The sequence below is a fragment of the Sclerotinia sclerotiorum genome, genomic scaffold (genome assembly GCF_000146945.2).
Source record: "Sclerotinia sclerotiorum 1980 UF-70 scaffold_3 genomic scaffold, whole genome shotgun sequence".
Lineage (NCBI taxonomy): Eukaryota > Fungi > Ascomycota > Leotiomycetes > Helotiales > Sclerotiniaceae > Sclerotinia > Sclerotinia sclerotiorum.
This window is the reverse complement of record NW_001820833.1, coordinates 177,228-196,428: the sequence shown is the minus strand read 5'-3', so window position 1 is coordinate 196,428 and position 19,201 is coordinate 177,228. Positions and strand designations below refer to the sequence as shown.

The 19,201-nt window shown below is 39.6% G+C and overlaps 6 protein-coding genes and 1 non-coding gene across 7 annotated transcripts; 5 read left to right on the top strand and 2 right to left on the bottom strand.

The window, feature by feature from the left end:
- Positions 1 to 4,248: 4,248 nt before the first annotated feature.
- Positions 4,249 to 4,359, top strand: SS1G_14573. The gene has a single exon. It is a non-coding gene; the product is annotated as a tRNA-Gly (tRNA).
- A 2,227-nt stretch (positions 4,360 to 6,586) lies between these two features.
- SS1G_02187 (hypothetical protein) lies at positions 6,587 to 6,997 on the top strand (the record flags this gene model as incomplete). Its single annotated transcript, XM_001595922.1, has 1 exon — positions 6,587 to 6,997. One exon carries the CDS (start codon positions 6,587 to 6,589, stop codon positions 6,995 to 6,997), a length of 411 nt encoding a protein of 136 aa, XP_001595972.1.
- Positions 6,998 to 7,873: 876 nt separating this feature from the next.
- Positions 7,874 to 9,125, bottom strand: SS1G_02186 (predicted protein; the record flags this gene model as incomplete). Its single annotated transcript, XM_001595921.1, has 2 exons — positions 7,874 to 8,336; positions 8,551 to 9,125. 2 exons carry the CDS (start codon positions 9,123 to 9,125, stop codon positions 7,874 to 7,876), a joined length of 1,038 nt encoding a protein of 345 aa, XP_001595971.1.
- A 2,494-nt stretch (positions 9,126 to 11,619) lies between these two features.
- SS1G_02185 (predicted protein) lies at positions 11,620 to 13,255 on the top strand (the record flags this gene model as incomplete). Its single annotated transcript, XM_001595920.1, has 4 exons — positions 11,620 to 11,784; positions 12,148 to 12,484; positions 12,876 to 12,922; positions 13,196 to 13,255. The coding sequence occupies 4 exons, from the start codon at positions 11,620 to 11,622 to the stop codon at positions 13,253 to 13,255; spliced, it is 609 nt and encodes a 202-aa protein (XP_001595970.1).
- Positions 13,256 to 13,666: 411 nt separating this feature from the next.
- SS1G_02184 (predicted protein) lies at positions 13,667 to 14,667 on the top strand (the record flags this gene model as incomplete). The annotated part of the gene is made up of 2 exons (XM_001595919.1): positions 13,667 to 13,722; positions 13,854 to 14,667. 2 exons carry the CDS (start codon positions 13,667 to 13,669, stop codon positions 14,665 to 14,667), a joined length of 870 nt encoding a protein of 289 aa, XP_001595969.1.
- A 1,535-nt stretch (positions 14,668 to 16,202) lies between these two features.
- SS1G_02183 (predicted protein) lies at positions 16,203 to 17,068 on the top strand (the record flags this gene model as incomplete). Its single annotated transcript, XM_001595918.1, has 3 exons — positions 16,203 to 16,292; positions 16,636 to 16,698; positions 16,859 to 17,068. 3 exons carry the CDS (start codon positions 16,203 to 16,205, stop codon positions 17,066 to 17,068), a joined length of 363 nt encoding a protein of 120 aa, XP_001595968.1.
- Positions 17,069 to 17,880: 812 nt separating this feature from the next.
- Positions 17,881 to 18,666, bottom strand: SS1G_02182 (hypothetical protein; the record flags this gene model as incomplete). Its single annotated transcript, XM_001595917.1, has 3 exons — positions 17,881 to 18,240; positions 18,295 to 18,498; positions 18,562 to 18,666. 3 exons carry the CDS (start codon positions 18,664 to 18,666, stop codon positions 17,881 to 17,883), a joined length of 669 nt encoding a protein of 222 aa, XP_001595967.1.
- Between the last annotated feature and the right edge of the window lie 535 nt (positions 18,667 to 19,201).

Here is a 19,201-nt window from a genome sequence, read left to right as displayed (position 1 = left end):
TGTAAAGTCGATGTAATATAAAAATCATTGTAAAACTTCGAGATTTAAAATAACAAAGCGAGAAGAGAGTTTGAGAAATTATTAAATTATTAAATATGTTAAAGTGAATGGTTCCTGCGTAGCACGTGCACAGGGCACTAGTCCTATTAGGACTAGATTGAGAAGCTCTCTGTAGGAGAGTGTCACGAATCGCGACAATTATAACACAATAAAAGCAAGTACGGAGGTTTGGGCCGCTGTTTCCGAGGGGGTCCTTATCGATAAGGAATCCTAGGACAAGTGTCCTAGGATAAAATGTGTCCCAGGATAATAATTATCCTAGGGCAAACCAATTAGGCAACCGTGATGGCTTAGGGCAAGTGTCCTAGGACATTATTCGTTCTAGGATAAACGTCCTAGGATAATATTTGTCCCAGGACAATTATCCTAGGAGCTATATTATCCCAGGAGATGAATTGTCCCAGATTAGTGTCCTGAAGCCAATAGGAGATCACGTGATGTGATAGCTCTGCTAGCTGGCTAGCAGAGCTAGCATTCAGAGAAACGTTTAGTATATAGTTAGAATAGTTTCATAGTTTAAGAGCTTCGTGCTCAACTTATTTATCAACTAGTTTACCTACATTCTACTTGATCTAGTAACGAATTCACTTCCAAGTGAATACCAGTGATAAAGCCTTAACCCATAACTACCAACCGACGAACCTTAGGCAGCCGCTGCCTCCAGTACAGTATCGTTACAGTGATCTAGACGGCAACCTGTTACGTAGTAACAGTCAACCTGTCCATATGAGCTCAGACCCCGTGGAAAAGCAAACCGATTCACATACAAAATTGTATGGTAATCGGTTCGTAGGACCTCCCCCTCGAGAGCCTAGAGCACTTCCACGTGATCTAGACGGCAAACTGTCACACTCAAGAATACTGGGTAGAGTATCTTGTATTAGAAAATACTAAGCTAAGGAGAAAAGAAGAAGGAAAACAAGAGTAGCGAGTTTTCCTGTGATTAAATACAAACGGGGCATGCCACGTGACCCGAAGGTGTGAGGCGTCACACAAACCTCGTAACACAACCCTCGTAACAAAAGATTTCTTAATTTCTGAATTCAAAATCAATGATATTTGTTCGAATTCAAATCATATTATATTTTTTTGATTTAAATAATATATAATTCAAATTTCAATATTTAATATTATAAATCGGAATTTTTATTCAATTTTGAAAACACTGGTTTTAAGTGTGTGTAACGATACTGTGCTGGAGGCAGCGGCTGCCTGAGGTTTCGTCTCGTTAATAGTTGTGGGTTAAGGCTTTATCACTGGTATTCACTTGGAAGTGAATTCGTTACTTCATCAAGTAGAATGTAGGTAAACTAATTGATAATTAAGTTGAGCACAAAGCTCCTTAACTACGAGACTAAATGAATGTTTATATACCCTATATCATCTTCGAGGACCTCTGGGACCCTAAGGTCCAAAAGGTCCTCAAGGTCCTTGAGGTCACGTGAATTAATGAATCGTGACAGTGATTCTATAATTCACTTACAGCAAGTCTCACGAGTCCGTGTACCCACTGGTGGTATTAGTATCAGTATCAGTGTGTTTATATAATTAACGTCCTGATGATATAATAGATTGATCTTTTCATATTAATATTAATTTTAAATAAGGGTTAGTTTTTATTAATTACAGAAATTGTTTGAATCATCTGCTTCTTCCGAGGTCTCATCTCTAAACTCGACACCAACACTTTCCAGCTTTTCACGGACAGTTGTCGCGTTCTCAAATGTAAGAGGAACAAAACCCGGCGGACGTTGCTCACGTAAATATTGCTCCCTCACTTGGTCAAAACGTATCCATTCTTGTAGTAAACTGCTTTTCCAAGCCTGCTTTTCTTCCTGTACATCGAGATTGTCTTCGAGATTGGGTGGGCTTCCATGAAGTGATATCGGTGAAGGATCCGCGTCATCTTCTGTCAAAGAGGCTGAGAAAGGACTGGAAATTATACACACTCGTTTCGATGCAGGGTTGTTATCTTCATCAGCTTGTCCTGTATCAAGCGCAACCCCCTGTCGTTTGGTTGAGCTTCGACTTTCCGGGGCTGACAATTCCTGTAGTGTATCACCATCCATCTCCTCCACTTGCTTCACCCGCTTGCCGCCTATGTCCTTGACTGTTATTACTGATCGAGCGACGCCACCCCCAAGGAATGCGGTGATACCACCAAAAATTGTCCATGCAAATCTGGCGTATATGAATTGTGGCCTGCAGTAGGTTATCGGATGTGTACGAGTGTTGTGATACAGAGGAACGATATCCTCGACATATTCCATGGCATGAACGACGAAACTATCTCTCTTCGGGTACAAAAAGAACAATCGATCGTCGAATGCTTTGTGAAGATCAGAACGAAGCAACATCAAGTTATTTGTGTCGTTCAATATGACCCGATGATTGAGGCTGTGATTGCTGTTATATCGAAACATAGAGTTCTGTAGATACCAGACCTTTTCCTGCTCCGGGCACAAATGTGCTACTTCTGTTGCAGTACTGTGGTTTGTAATGCGGCAGTATCTGTCACGAGCGCGGACGACGGTACTATATGTCGATGGTGGACCAACAGGCGAGGCAGAAAAGCGCTGGACGACGGTGGTCCATGCGGATGGTAGACGGTCTGGGAACTGCCAGTTTTTGAAGGAAAACACCACCGGCCATCGGTATACGCTCGCGGAAGTAGAATTACTGTCGTCTTCTTCCATTATAGGAGCAGGAAGGTGGTACCAGTAGTCACCAGCAGGGAGCAACGCATCTGACTCGTATATCAGAGGATCGCCGCGGGGGCTGTCCGTTAGCCAGCCTTCATGGCGATTACCTGCGATGATCGCACATGCATCGTGAACAAGGCTATAACAGATCCCTCCTACCGCGGCATCAGGCGCAAAGAGACTGAGAAGCAGGTCTTGGTAATCATCGTATGCAGGATGGTGAATGTCGACACGCTGGGAGGCGGACTTAAGGTATTGGAATTCGGGCGTAACTGCCGGGTCTTCGAGGTCGCGAGGTCCTCGTAAGGTAACAGTAGAAATATTAGCCATATTGGTATAAAAGCAAAGGAAGATATTATTAGTCGATAAGTATAGTGGCGTTGTGCTCGTCGATGGTGCTGCTCTTTGTTGTTTCTTGTATCTGATTGTAATTAACTTTTGTGGTTGTTGAATGGGAGTATTCTAAACTGTTGGTTTCGTGGAGGTTTCTGCCACATGTTACCGCCTTCCTTTTTGGCAGTAACAATGGGTAACCTTATCGGTCAGATAGAGAGTAGTGTTATGAACCACGACTGAGATTACTCGATAAAGTTAGTTATCGGTATTTAGGCCGCCGATTACCGGGGGGTCCCTTATCACCTGCGATAAGGAACCTAGGATAGGAACTCCCAGGATTAGTGTCCTGGGATAAACGAGGGCACGTGATGGAGCCTCCAGGCTCCTGAAAAGGATCAGTATATAGTCAGAATGGTTTCATAGTATAGGAGCCTCGTGCTCAACTTATTTATCAATTAGTTTACCTACATTCTACTTGATCTAGTAACGACTTCACTTCCAAGTGAATACCAGTGATAAGGCCTTAACCCATAACTACCAACCGACGAACCTTAGGCAGTATTACGACGGTACTCAGTTATGACTAAGCCCCGCGTCACATGACTATTTAGTGAGTCACGTGGTACCACCCGTCCCACCGATTTATATCGAGGGGAACGGTGGGATACACGGTACGAAGGTCTATATAATCAAGATGGATTTCCTTTGTATAGAGCTTCGTGCTCAAGATCAATCATTTAGTATACTCTACTATTACTTACGAATTGCATATCATTATTGTCATTACTTAAGTCCCTGCTTGAAGCCTAGTTATAAACCACTTCGAGAGCCTAGAGCACTTCCACGTGATCTAGACGGCAACCCTCGTAACAAACTCGTACTGAATAACCTTACAGAAAGATTAATCACAAGTCAGATAACCTACAATCAATTCTCTGTGATTATTTATTCATCACCCTACAATAACCATAACCTTACACCCTAAAAATCTCTGTATAAATCTCCACTTCCCCTCCCACTTTCAACATACATACATACATCCACAATCTTTGTCAACTTACCCACCCATCACATTTAAATTCAATTAAATGATATCGTGAGCAATCAACACACCCTCAACAAAATAGATCAATTATCAATCAATTATCAAGCGTTTGTGGTTTAGTGGTAAAATCCATCGTTGCCATCTTCTTCTCTCCTGATCAGGAAAGAGATCCGGAATAACGTCGATGGGCCCCGGGTTCGATTCCCGGCGAACGCATCATTTTAAGGGGGATTAAGTTTTTGAGGTTTGAATGTGCTTCAGGATGGAGGTGCGTTGAAATTGAAAGGTTTATTTGTGATGGGGGTTTGGTGGATGGTGGGGTAGGATGGATGGAGTAGGTATGTTCTATTTTGGTTTTGGCATTGATAAGTTTCTTTTGCTTTGGTTTCTGGCTTTTGTCTGTTGGTTGTAGTTTCTAAGGGGAAGAAATGGTTAGGGAGGAGTAATGATAATGAATGAATAGTTGATATTTGTCGGACTTTTGGGGTGTTTTCAGAAGGAGGAAAGGAACAAAGAAAGAAAGAGAAAAATATATAAATGTATATGGAAGTGGGAGCTTGCATTATAAGTTTATGAGTTTATGAGTGGATAGATGAATAGATGAATATATCATTGATAAGATATAAGAGGTGGAGATGAAATGAATCCTTTTAATATTTTCTTGAATATTTATATTTATTGTTACGACGGTATTCAGTTATGACTAAAACCCGTATCACATGACTAAATAAGGGGTCACGTGGTCCCACTCGTCCCACCGATTTAAATCGAGGGGAATGGTGGGAAGGCCTCCCACCGATCCCACTGATTTATATCGAGGGTAACGGTGGGACATACGGCACGAAGGTCTATATAATCAAGATGGATTTCCTTTGTATAGAGCTTCATGCTCAAGATCAATCATTTAGTATACTCTACTATTACTTACGAATTACATTATTGTCATTACTTTAAGTCCCTGTTTGACATCTAGTTATAAACCATCTCGAGAGTCTAGAGCACTTCCACATGATCTAGACGGCAAACCTCATAACATTTATATTTATATTTGTATTTATATTTATATTTATATTTTATATAATTAATAATAGATTAATTATTTAACTGATTGTTATAAGGTTTGCCGTCTAGATCATATGGAAGTGCTCTAGACTCTTGAGGTGGTTTATAACTAGGTGTCAAGCAGGGATTAAAGTAATGACAATAATATTATGAGGTTTGCCGTCTAGATCATATGGAAGTGCTCTAGACTCTCGAGGTAGTTTATAACTAGGCTTCAAGCAGGGACTTAAAGTAATGACAATAATGCAATTTGTAACTAATAGTAGAGTATACTAAATGATTGATCTTGAGCACGAAGCTCTATACAAAGGGAATCCATCTTGGTTATATAGATATTCATGCTCCCTTGGATCCTTTTGGATCCTCAAGCTCCAAAAGCTCCAAGTCACGTGTTTTCTGACGATGCATGCGCATACGATCCTAAAGTGACCCAGATCACATATTAATTCGATGAAATCTGATCGCTTTTGCACAAGGTCCAAGCTCTCCTAATTAGTCAGTTGTTACTATCGTAACAATAGTAGAAGTAAGACAATACAATCAGACAATTGAGAATGGGCTACGGTAATTATATATAATAATAAAGAAAATGAAACTATACCTCTATGTCATGATTCATCATTAGGATTAGTGTCATGAGGCAAATAGTAGTATCACGTGATGGATAGACTGGATAGACTGGTCTATCCAGTCTAGGGGATAGCCTAGGTAGACCAGTCTATCCAGACTATCCAATAGCATTCAGAAGTATATAATCAAAATAGTTTCATAGTATAAGAGCTTCGTGCTCAACTTAGTTATTAATTAGTTTACCTACATTCTACTTGATCTAGTAACGACTTCACTTCCAAGTGAATACCAGTGATAAAGCCTTAACCCATAACTACCAACCAGACGAAACCTCAGGCAGCCGCTGCCTCCAGTACAGTATCGTTACACTCTATTTCTGATAGTTCAAGGACAAGTTCATCTTTTCAATTGATATACCGAAACCGATTTTCCTGCGGATTAGGTTATTAAATCTACTTCCAATAGATGGACGAATAATGAGATAGGGTTAGAATGATTAAAGCATTTCGATAAATATACTATTCGTCAAAGAAAGGGCAAATATCGAATACTAATATTGAATAAGCACGAAAGTTATGAATCAATACCTTTTCAATCATATTGCAAATCAAATGATATTATATGCCTCAAATTACCACCACATTCAAGTCATTTAACTCAACTACTCGATGTTAAATATTTTGACATATTCAAACATTCATATAGTTATCAAATTAAAGGATTTATCAAAGCTTATATCAATTATATTATCAAGATTGAATTCTTTATAACCTTCAAAGCTGTATATTTACAATCATTTATTATTCAAAATATGAAAGCTGGTTTTCGAGGAGCAGGTCTAATATCATTCGATCCTCAATCTATACTCTCAAAACTAGATATTAGAATTCGTACTTCTACTCCTTCATCTACCTCCTTGGAACTTACCAACTCCTGGATCTCTCAAACCCCTCATAATCTAATTGAGGCTCTCTTACAATCAACTCTAGTAAAAGCTCGAATGGCTCGTCATCAATCAAGCTCTCCTACACCTATATTTGAGACTGTGCAAGCTTTAGCTAAAGGTACAGAGAGACTGGCACATGAAGTTACACTTTTGAGTGCTGAGAATCGTATGCTTCGAAGAGCAAATGAGGCATTAAGTAAACGTCGATGCGCCAAAAAAATTCAACTACTGTTGACCTCTTGGGATCTTGGCAGCATATGCATATATATTGCATGATGCATATAAGGAGCAAACAAAACTCAACTTTTAATTCATTCTTTCCTTTTTGGTATACTGTTTGTTTGCTTTCAATATTTTGATTTCAAAGCACTTTAATTCCGAAGGCTGAATACCTAACCTTATTCCTTCATTTTTTTTGAATATATACTCGCAGCTTAACTGCTTAGCTAGAGAATCAATCAATTCAATCTGATGCTCTTTCTGGTCTCAAGAAACCCAATAACTACGTAATGGAGGAGTACTTACTGGACAAGAAGCTGAAGATATATTATCACAACAAGAGGTTGATAATCAGATTCAACGCGACGAGCGTCAAAATGGGGGAAATTCTAATAGGGAATCATCTATTAGTCGATGCTGTAGTAAGTGTGGAAAAACTGGTCATAATTCAAGAACTTATCAGAATAGTATAATAGATCCTAGATTATTAGATTCTTGATAGTTTAAATCAATTGATTCAATAATTGTTGATTAAAATAAGTTTAAAGTGGTTGAATAAGTGAAAAAGTGGCGACTCGCTGATAAACCATGTTAATAATTTAGTGAACAAATAATTAACTATAAATTTATTATATTATATCATATCATCTTATCATTTATAGATCATAAATCATAAACTATAAACTATAAATAATTTAAAATACAACACATACTTGCATCCAAATATCCGATATCAAAAAGTTCATAATCATCGCTCATTCTCATATTTATCATCATCGTAAATCATTCCATACATGCATACAAAACGCGAATACCGTCAAGCTTAACCACCATTCACCCTAACCGGTACACCTCAATAATATCAATACAAATCATTCTTTCCATCATAACTCGTATCAACCACCTTAATCTCCTCATCGTATGATGGGTGTTTTACCAGCTATCATCCCTATCCCTACGACTCCTAACCGAATCTCTTCTTCCGCATTCACTTCTCCCATCCCTCTCTCTCTCCCTCTCCCCCTTCTCACCCCTTCCTTTCCCCTCCCCCTTCCCATCCTCCCACCTCTCAACCACAGCATTAACCACCAACCCCCCCGCCGCCGCCCCAATCAACGTATAAATCTTCCCCCTATCCCCCAAATCCTTCCTATCCCTCCCCGTCTGCGCCTCTTGTAATTTCTCCGCCGCCCACCCCCCAAGCAACGCCCCAATCGCACCACCCGCTAATCCCTTCGAAGAATCCGTAAATAGACCTTTAGCTTCACTTTTTAATCCGTATCTATCCGCGCGATCTTTTATATTTTCCATGTGGGATTCTTTGGTTCTGTGGGCTGTTTGCAATTGGGTACTGTGCAATGGGCGGGCTCTGCGTTGTGTGTCTCGTTTGCAGAGTCTTTGGTCTGAGTTATAATTAGAGGGGGAATCTCGTTGATTGTGGATATCGTCGTAGGAACTACGTCTTTGGATATGTTTTGGTCTTTGTATTTTTTCTCGATCGTATCGTTCATCAGAATCATCATCACAATTATAATCCCCTATCTCTTTCTCTTTCATCCCTAACAAATGAATCTGAGAATGGTGATATATGTGGTGGAGGAAAATAATACGGATATTGATTATCCGATGCTAATTGTGAAGGAGCCACATATTTAGGAAGATATTCAGGTCGTAAATGTGGTGGTTGTTGACTATAAATTGGATGTGGTGCAGCATCATTGGAGTGATGGGATTCTTCGTAAGAATTCCCATATCCATATCCTATACCTCCACCTATACCTGCACCACTATGTCTCGGTATATCTCTGAAATCTCTCTCTCTCTCCCTTGAATCCCAATCCCTCTCCCGCCTATTTCTTTCACGTTGTCGAGATGTATAATCAGGTTCGGAATCGTAGCCCGCTTCTTCGATTTCTGGATCCCGGTATGGTTCTTCTTGTCTTGGGACTCCACTACTCCTATCTTCTTGATTTCTTGAATCTTTTGAATTTCTCCGTTCGTCTTGATATTCTCCTTGATCACGAGAATTTCTTCGTGCCTCCTCTTCCCTACGTCTTCTTCTGCTGTTTTTAAAAGGAACTCGTGGTTTGTAAGTTTCTTTCCTAAATGCCTTGTCAGGAATTTTATGAAAATGTTTGTCCACTAAAACATCAGTTGCTTGGAGAGCTACTGGGGCATAATCCATTTTGTTGAATTAGGGTTTTGCCGTTGTATAGTGTAGATTATAGTATGGTTCGTAGTATACTGATGGGTGGGTGGTAAGGTCCGTTCCTTGATTAAAGTATACTGCAAGGTTGAACGATGATTCGTATTGGATGGATGAAAGGTATAAAGGTCTTGGAGGGATAGAATTGAGTTTAGAGGGTAAAATTATAGAAAGGATGATTTGTGATTGGTCTCTTGATTTCTTGGTAGCGACGTATAGTTATAAGATTGATCTGTGATGATAAAATTGATAGATATCAAAAATAAAATAAAATCGTTGAATCTGATAAAAATGGTATAGGGATAACCTCGAAAGAAAATCTAAAATGAAGGGATAAACCTTCTCCAATATATCTAAGTTTCCTCTTACAACTATCGTGTTACCAATTAAGGGTCATGAGGTTTATTTTCACGATTTGCAATATTTTGGATGCGTGGCAACCATTCAAAGGAACCCGATCATTTTTGGGGCTGATGAGGAAGCAGATAGTGGGATTGATGATTGCAGGCAGTATGCCGTACTTGAGTAGTGAAATTGTATCATCGTGCATAATTAAACTGCATGAGAAAGATTTATAAAGGGGGGACTAAAAGATAAAACGACTAAAACATTTCAAACCAGGTTGGAGATAGGTTGGATGAAGCCTCAAAGCCTCAACTACGTCATCATCCACGCGTGACTCTGATGCAGGACACCGATAATCATGATCCATTTTTGTGACTCCATCCGAAAAGTCGGGAGAATCCAACGTTCGCAACCAACATTTACCAAGATCCAATGGCCCAATATCAAATACATAGGGCACAAAGGATCGACAAAAACCATGAGCCGGCAATCAAATACTTTGCATATCCGGTACCAAATCGCACGAGTAACTTAGTAAGACTACTTGGAAATGGCGGTATGATGGAAGATCTAGAGATAACTACGTACTCTTTTCATTGTCGTACATACAGTTCCTGAATGGAATCTATATGTATGATGATCGAGGATATGTACCACTAGACTGGGGACTTTTTAGATCAGGGCCACTAATAGACTATGAATCTAGACCATTTGAATGTGTTTATGAAGATACATTGAAAATCCACAATGTAAGTGCCTGGTGGAGGTTCATTCGTTTCACACACGGCCAGAAAGTTTTCAAGTAACTGTGACTAATACCTAGCATTCCATAAGGTGTGAGGTTATAATTAAGAATTAGAATCAAGAAATGACCCCTAAATTCACATGTAAGGTGTGTCTTTAGCATGAAATAAACGAGTTTATCTTTTAGAATAGGAGTTGCTTCCCTTGTACGAGCTAGTCCTTCTTAACATAGAGCAGAATAGTTCCACTACAATCCACCTGAAATCCTGGAATTGAGCTCGCGAGAACAACTTGCAAGCTTGATTCCAATAGAAGGACAAGATCTCTGTATAACCATTAGTGAACTGAACGTAATAGGTAATGTTATATTTTATCATTGCTTTGTTTGACTTATTTTTGCTATAATCTAGGCGTATTTCGAATCGCTATACGGATTAAATATAATAGATAAAGGATATAATTAATAGATCTATAAAATTAGATTTTAATAGAACTTCTAATTGGTTATATATAAATAGAATCAGTTAAGGGATTGAATTATAGATTATTTTATAATTTAAAAAGGAATCAAATATATGTTACGACGGGCTACACAACTACCAAGGCACGTGATCACAAGTGATCAGTAGTGATCATAGAAGCATGAAGGACTATATAATCAAGATGGATTTCCTTTGTATAGAGCTTCGTGCTCAAGATCAATCATTTAGTATACTCTACTATTAGTTACAAATTGCATTATTGTCATTACTTTAAGTCCCTGCTTGACGCCTAGTTATAAACCACCTCGAGAGCCTAGAGCACTTTCACGTGATCTAGACGGCAAACCTCGTAACAATATATTCTGAATTGGGTTTCTTTTTTGGAATTTATAATAATAATGAAAGAAGTATTTTATTAGAAAAAGTGAGGAGAGATATAACTCAAATGAGTAGAGGAGGAAGAGGATTATATATCATAATATCATGATATAAATCATAGATTAATTAATTATCAACACACATTTAGATCGATCATAGTACAATATAATAACCAAATATAACTACCATCACAGTAAAAACAGATTATATAAACCAATAGCAGAAACAAAATCACAACGAGCGGTTACGTACTGGTACTAAAAGCCCAACCAGGAGGCTCAGACAAACAAGCTCTCTAATTACTCCCGACCAGACCAGGCCAGGCCAGTCCAGTCCCAACCATCTCATCGACCAATCCAATAGTCAATGTTGGAAAACCCAGTGACCTCGAGCGCAAAAAAATACACATACCAAGCAGCCAAAAAAAACCACGCCCAGTGCCCCCCAAAGAGTGGTACACTCCCAACTAAAACTTCCATCCATCATCCATCATCCAACATCCCGCACCCCACCCCCAAAAAACCATGCCCACCTTCGGATTCTGGCGCAGCGAAGAAAACCCCTCCAAACCCAAGAAAAAACACCACCAACGACCCCCGCCAAAAATCATCTCCATCCGCTCAAAACTGCACCCCGTATTCCACGCCCCAGGCGTCAACGTCTCTCCTCAAAACCACTATTCCACACACGTATACCTACTATTCCAACGCTACGATACCATGAAATCCGGGCTATTCTCCGCAACAATATCATTCCGCACCATGTATAATGATTTCAAAGGAATGAAACGATTGATATATCACCTTAATAGCGAAGAAGCAGATGCCGCCAATATGATATAATGGAAGAATTTAAAAGGTGATGGGGGAATTCGGAAGGATATCCAGTGGTAAAATTGGGATGGGTGCAGAAGGGATGAGAATAGGGGGATGTTGTATGCGAAAATTGCCGGACTGTTTGCCGTTTCCTGTGAGACCGGATACAATGGATAGTGTTGAGTGGGAGGGAGTTGAGGATGAAAGGGATTTCGAGATGTGAGTGGATTTTTAAAGGCGATTGAGGTGCTTAAGGAGGGGAATTGGGAGAGTTTGCCCGTGGAACAGTTTAGGGAGAGGCATGTTGAAGTGAAGAAGGTTGGTGGAGGTGGGGATTTTGAGGATAAGAAACGTAGGTGGGAAAGAGGGGTTGATAGGGCGACTCGACATTTTGATTATTCGGGTGATGCGCTTACTTATAGGGAGACATTGAAAGAGCTTGGTCCCAAACTTAGGCTTTCGTCAGAAGCTAAACAAGCGAGATATTTAGATAAGATTATGAATGATGTTGGGGCGGCTTTGTATTCTAAACATGAAGAGCCAAGGAAAATTTTAGATAAGTATAGACGAAGAGGTGAATGAGCAGGGTTTTAATGTTAGTCTTGCGGGAATGTTTCGTGCGCGAAGCAAGTCAATTTGTCGAAAAGTTATAATTTCTAGAGTCGGTGGGCTGCATACTAAAAGAGAACAGAAGAAAAAGACAAGTATAGGAATTACGATATAGAAAGTTAATATCCAAGAAGAATGTTATAATATTATTCCAAACTTAGCATGTCAAAGGAGCTTATGCGAGTCCTTGGCATGCCGCATTTGAAAAATTGCAACTTCATTGTCTGATTCAACACCAACACACGGTTAGCTATTAATGCTAAACCGAGGATCTTGTTCACACGAGTATAATGATGATATGTTCCATAGTCATACATCTGGTAAACCATTTATCGTGCTTGCCTCGCTCTGAAAAGCAAAATGCTCCGCATCATCTGTTCTCAATACGAATATAGCATCTTGCGTAAGTCAAACCAATGGTCAGACTAGGATGTACAAAAATCCAGATTAGCAGAATAGATGTGAGTTTTGAAAATCTGAAAACAATCCAACATTGGAAATGATTTCAATGTTTTTAAATGATTTGAATAATTATTCCAAACGATTCCAATGCATCCACCATCTTCCCATCACCAAAAGAAAAGCCCAGCACTATTAGTATTCTCCGACTTCCGTTATGACAATAACCAGAACTACTATTCTAATCATTAAACACATTGCAAATACTATCTTCTAGATTTACAAAGATGGAATTACAAGTGAATGCTTCCTAGAACCTCTTGCCCGCGGGTTATGAAAACCAATATGAATGATTCACCTCACAGCTTATAATATACACGCCACTTAAATACGTGCAAAAATCAGTACACTAGCCCTGTAGACGCGTATTCCATGATCAAGATTCTAGATTGCTGTGTGATTCAATTTGTGATGGACCGTAACTATTTCTGGCAATTGTACGGCGACAGGTTAGATACAACTATCTAATTATGACCTACCTAGCTAGTAAAAGTACTGGAATTTTTTATCGGCGTGCATACGAACAAATTACATCGTATTTTCACAACGACAGCTCTGCATTCAAAGGCTTTCTATAAAACATTTACATACATCGACTTCTCTTTAGAACCTTGCGTGCAATCGCTTCCACTTTTGCAAGAAAGTCGACTTCTGACAATTTCAAAAACCTATCAAAACGAAATCCAACATGCCTCCCGACAGCCATATGTCACCATTTATTAAAGCTGTGATTGAGAAGCAAAAGTAAGTACAATTACGCTTTACCAAAGACTGATATATAAACTGCGAACGTAACGGAAAACAAATTCAAGTGCTTATTGCACGCCAATCTTGCCTTTTAGTACTATATTGAACGTCGGCTGATGAAGTATTAGAGAAAAAGATCGTAATATTGTTCACGTCAGAGGAGGCAAATATCGAAACGCATACACAGTCGAAAAGGACATCCTTTACCAACATTCACCATATCTTGGAGAAGCTTGCGAACGCTATTCAGAAGGACTTGAGTGTGCCACTATAGAATTTCTTAAGACGAATGATAATACTTTCAAGCTCTTCAGAGACTGGCTTTACAAGCAAGAGCTTGGCAGCGCTTATGAGGAAATTGCTGAATGGAAAGCCGAAAAGGCGAAAAATAGCAAAGGGGCTGACCTTGACAACAAAAGTAACGAAAGACCACTCATAGGCTTCGATGAATCTAAAGGAAATGACGACTTAATGAAGAACAGCAACTCAAAGGGAAAGATGATTTTAGAGACGAAAAACGGTGATCTTGACGACAGAAGTAATGTAGCACTTACAAACTTTTGTTATCCTCATATGACTGCTCTTCTGGATCTTTACTTATTTGCTGATATGGCTCGTGTACCAGCTTTGAAGAATCAATGTATTAAAAAGTACTATGAATTTACAAAGGCGACGGGATACATCACAACTTCATGGCTTTCCTACATGTGGAAGTACACAACAAAAAATATGTTAATACATAAATTCCTCCTAGATTTACTCACATGGGAGATGCCTCCTTCACTGACTGAAACGAATTCGAAAGACTTCCCTGAAGAACTAAGACTGGAGCTCTTAGTCAACATGGGATACGTCATTCAGATAGCCCGTCATGGCTCATCGGGATTGGAAAATAGTAATCCTTTGAGAGATTTGTCCAATTACTATGAAAAGATTGACTGAAAGGATGCTTGAGCGTTAGCGCAGGGCGGTTAGTCTATACAGGTGTGTATCCTTGTACAAAAACCACATTTTGCTTAAAAGTTAACAAGTGCTATTCAGTCATGTTGTATGGTGGTGTTGCCTGTGAGGACTTGTCTTGTTAGATTTGATAGTTAGGAGGGAATACATCGCAGAAACCAAACTCTTACGAAGTGTTAGAAGACCATAGGAGATTGTGTGTTTGAAATTAGTGTGCTGCGAGCCAGTAGAGCGGCGCATGGTCAGGAAATTCTCCAGACTGCAGTCCAATAATGCAAAGCCTTTGAATTGTAGAATCTAATTGGAGTTTCGTGTTTTATTTAGATAGTAATTAGTTGAACTTGAATATTGAAAGTATTTGAAACAATGATTCATAGTCAAATATTCCAAATCTTCCAACATTGGAAATATATGTCTAGACTGCTAATCCAGACTATTGATATCCTGTAAGTATTTGACTTGATCACAAGAATGAAAATAGGTAGTTTTGCCTTTATTAATAATAATACATTCTTGTTCAGATTTCTCAAACTTGAAAAACACTTGAACACTAGATATAACAACCACAGCAAAACAAATATTAACTTTTGATTCCGACCGCAAACATGTAGCAAAGTGAAATTAAAGCAAACGAAATATTCTCAATTCTCAACGAGTAACCGAAGAGAGTAGGATAATACTGACAAAAATTGTATCATCTAAGACGGAAAATGAGCAGAGTTATATGAAAGAGCAATATAATAGATATGAGTACTTCATATATGTATTGCAGATGTGAAAAATGACACTATTGATAACTAGCAAGCCGGGACTTCCCTAGCGCAGAAGTCTCACTCAATCCAGATTATAGATAAAGATGATGGACTTGTTTTAGCAAGCAATATGAGGCAAAACTCATCAAACTTGACAAGTTGAACTTCTAGATGGTATGAGTAAGGTTACCTAGGTAAAGAGGTATTTCTAAACATTCCGAATTCGAGGGCACCAGAACTTTCGTGGTGAATCTTCATTTGCTGATATACCCATATAGAAACTCTCACCAAGAGTAAAGTATCTATTTACTGAAAAGAAATCAACTCCTCAAATCAGAACACAAGATCATCTTCTGTTTTACGAATATAGAAATCATATTATTTGTGTTGTGCTGCGTTGTAACAAGAAAAGTAAAAGTAAAAGAGTAAAAACCACACTTCACTTCAGAATGCGCATCACTATCTCCACCCCATGCCATTCTAAAAACACCCCTACCTCCTCTCCTTCTATCTCCCCCACCATACGGCACCACAATCACAATCATAGTCACACCAAAAGAATCCCACCACCGCGCAAAATCACCACTCTTACCTTACACTCACATCAAACCGCGCCGCATCTGTCCTTCCCTCCTCTTTTCAACCGATCCCCTCCTCTGCTATCTCTATAAAAACCCAATCCCAAACCCAAAGTCAAAGTCAATTCAATACAATCCAAATCCAAAGCAAAATCCAAAGCAAAATCAACACCAAAAACCAAAAAACATGTCCTCCTCAACCAACCGACTCCCCAGCGCACCAGAAAAATCCTATTTCGAACAGCAGCGCGAGATTTTACTTGGGGAAATAGCTGTTGTAAGATTTATATTTTTATTGCTCTTTGATTCCTCTTTTCTTTAAACTCTATGGCTCTTCTCAAAACCTCAGAACCTCTTGCCCCTCTCGATATTTCCTGTTTGCTTTGCCCAATTCTCCTTCTGTCCTCTCTCGACGACTTTACTATATCTTGCGCCTCCCCTCTGTCAACTACCCGGTTTAGCTTTATCTAGCTTAAATAGCATTGCTCAAATCTGCCCTGCTTTACCACATCTTTTGTGTTTTATGCAATTAGCAATTAGCATGCGCAATTCGCAGTTCCGTCACAAAAATCACCAGAAAAGATAAAGAACAATCATTAATCAAACCCACCCCTCTCTAGAGTTTCGAACACGTCCTCTCGAGTATAAATAAACTAAATCGTTCATTAGAGGGTGTTATTGCCGTAAGTTCCTCTCCTCTATTCCGCTCCTCTTCCCTTCATCTCCCCATTTTCCCTCCCTCACCCTCACCTTCCCTCTTCCCTCCCCTCACTCCCTCCATCAAACAACCCACCACCACCACCACCCACCAAAATCTAACCTCATCCCCCTCCCAAAAACCAGGTCGGAAACGAATTCTCTTCCGTCGAAGCCCTCTGGTCCCAATTCGAAAACGTAATGGCCAAGAATCCCGATCCCTCTACCTCACCCGAAAATTCAAATTCAAATCCAAATGTAAATGCAAATGCATCCGAAGAAGAAATATTTAAATCCAGGAGGAAAGAAAACAGAGAACTAGAAAAAGGAGAGGAAACGATTATGGCCGAGGAGTAATGAAAGATGAAGTGCGGAGTTAGGGGTTTAGTTTGCAGAGGCGAGGGAGCGAGGATTGCGTACGTGTGTGTGGTAGGGGGAAAGGATAGGAGGAAAGGGGAAGGAAGCGGAGTGGAAAAGGGGAGGGTTGGCTGGATGGATGAGTATGATAAATCGGGACAAGGATGAATGAGGATATGAAAGGAGTTATGGTTTGCAGTATGATACCCTTATTTACATTTACATTTGAAATTTACAATTTACATTTCACAATACCTCATAACATCACGAATTATACCAAGATCACATCATCCACAGCATTCCCAACCGAGAAGAAAACCAAAGCTAAAAAAAATTATGTATCCGTTAAGAGTATGTTATGCATTGTCTACCCACAAAGTTTCGTTATACATAAGAAAGAGTCGATACGATTCGCTCGCTCATAATCAGTTTGTTGCGTTCACAGTTTCCCTCAAATTCCCTAACTGATTCACAAGAAAGTCCAAAAAAAAAAACAACCCGCAAATCAAAATTTAAAGTAAAAAAATTACCGGAGAAAGTCCAGTCCAGTCCAGTCCCGTCCAGCTCCAGCGGTATGAGAGTGTGATGAAAAAAAAATAAGTAGAAAAAAGAAAGAAGAAAGGCTAATGACTATGCGGCAATGCTAATGAATGCAAGGCTCAATTTCCTAAAATCTGCACCATGATTGCAGATTTTCACAATTATACACTCCCCGTAACATTATGCAGTTCGTAGGTCGTTTCAAAATATCATGCTCGTGTCGTGCTTTATCGAAATGCGTAATGTTGATCATGTGGTGAAGGGATGGGTCATTACAAGAATCGACAACTGCGCTTCTTCTTTTTCGGAATGATTACACCTTGGGAATTTGATGTACCCGGTGGTGTACTAGATGATGATGAAGTGGTTGGTTGGTTGCTTCGATCGTTGACGACAACTGTGTTGATGGCTTCTGTAAAGATTTCCTCCACACCGGTCATTTCCTTACTACTACACTCCATGTAACGAGCTCCCATTTTTCTTGCAACAGCCATTCCTTGTTCGGTAGTGACGGGTGTGAGACCTTGAGTTTTGAGTAGATCGATACAGGTACGTTTCGTTCTTAAGTCGGATTTCAAACCGACGAGAATGAGTGGTGTGTATGGGCAAAAGTGTAGAACTTCAGGATACCACTGTAAATTTGATTAGTATGATAAACTGGCCATGAATCCCCTTATTCATCTCACCTTATCCATAACATTGTCGAGGGAATTCGGGCAATCGATGGCGAAACAAACAAATAACAAATCCGTCTCCGGGTATGATAGGGGACGGAGACGATCATATTCCTCCTGTCCTGCGGTATCCCACAACGCCAATTCGAGTGTCTTTCCTGTTTGTTGATGTGTCGGATAGGTAATATAATTCTCAAATACCGTTGGAACATATTTCTAAATACGCGTTAGCCAAATAGCAAATTGACTGAGCTCTAAACACAACAGGTATCATCGTACCTCTGGAAAATATCCCTGACTGTAACTTATCAAAAGACAAGTCTTCCCGCATCCACCATCCCCAACCACCACAATCTTTTTTGAATATGAAGGACCTTCGGTCATGTTTGTCGCCGCTGATTCTCTCCCAGTTGAAGCATTGCTCATCATTGTGCTAACTGTCCCGTCACTCGATCTCTGACTTTGTTCTCTCCGTTGAGTATTTTTCCTTCTTGGAGTCGCGTCGTATTTTTCGGATACACTTTCTCGCCTTGAATATTGATTTGATTGATATTGAGTAGCCATTATATTATTTTGTGGTTGTTGCTTTCCGAAGCTGAAGATGATGTTTTGAGAGCGACGTTGTACCAGTGAATCCGTATGGAGTCAATGAATGACTTTTTAATGACGCGAACCTTATTTCTTTCGACGATGATTATTATTAAGCAGGACCCCGTAAAATGATCCCAAATGGAATATTTGATGATAGAATAAGCTTGGGATGATGGATAAAAAGTTGTGGCTTGTGTGGATGGAATGGTGGAATTGATGGAATGGATAGAATGAGATTCAAAGAATGGAAGAAAGTCTTTGAGAGGCTTCCCTTTAAGGTTGGGTTGGTGGTGATAGGGTTAGATATTAAACTTTGCTAAGGTGGTCT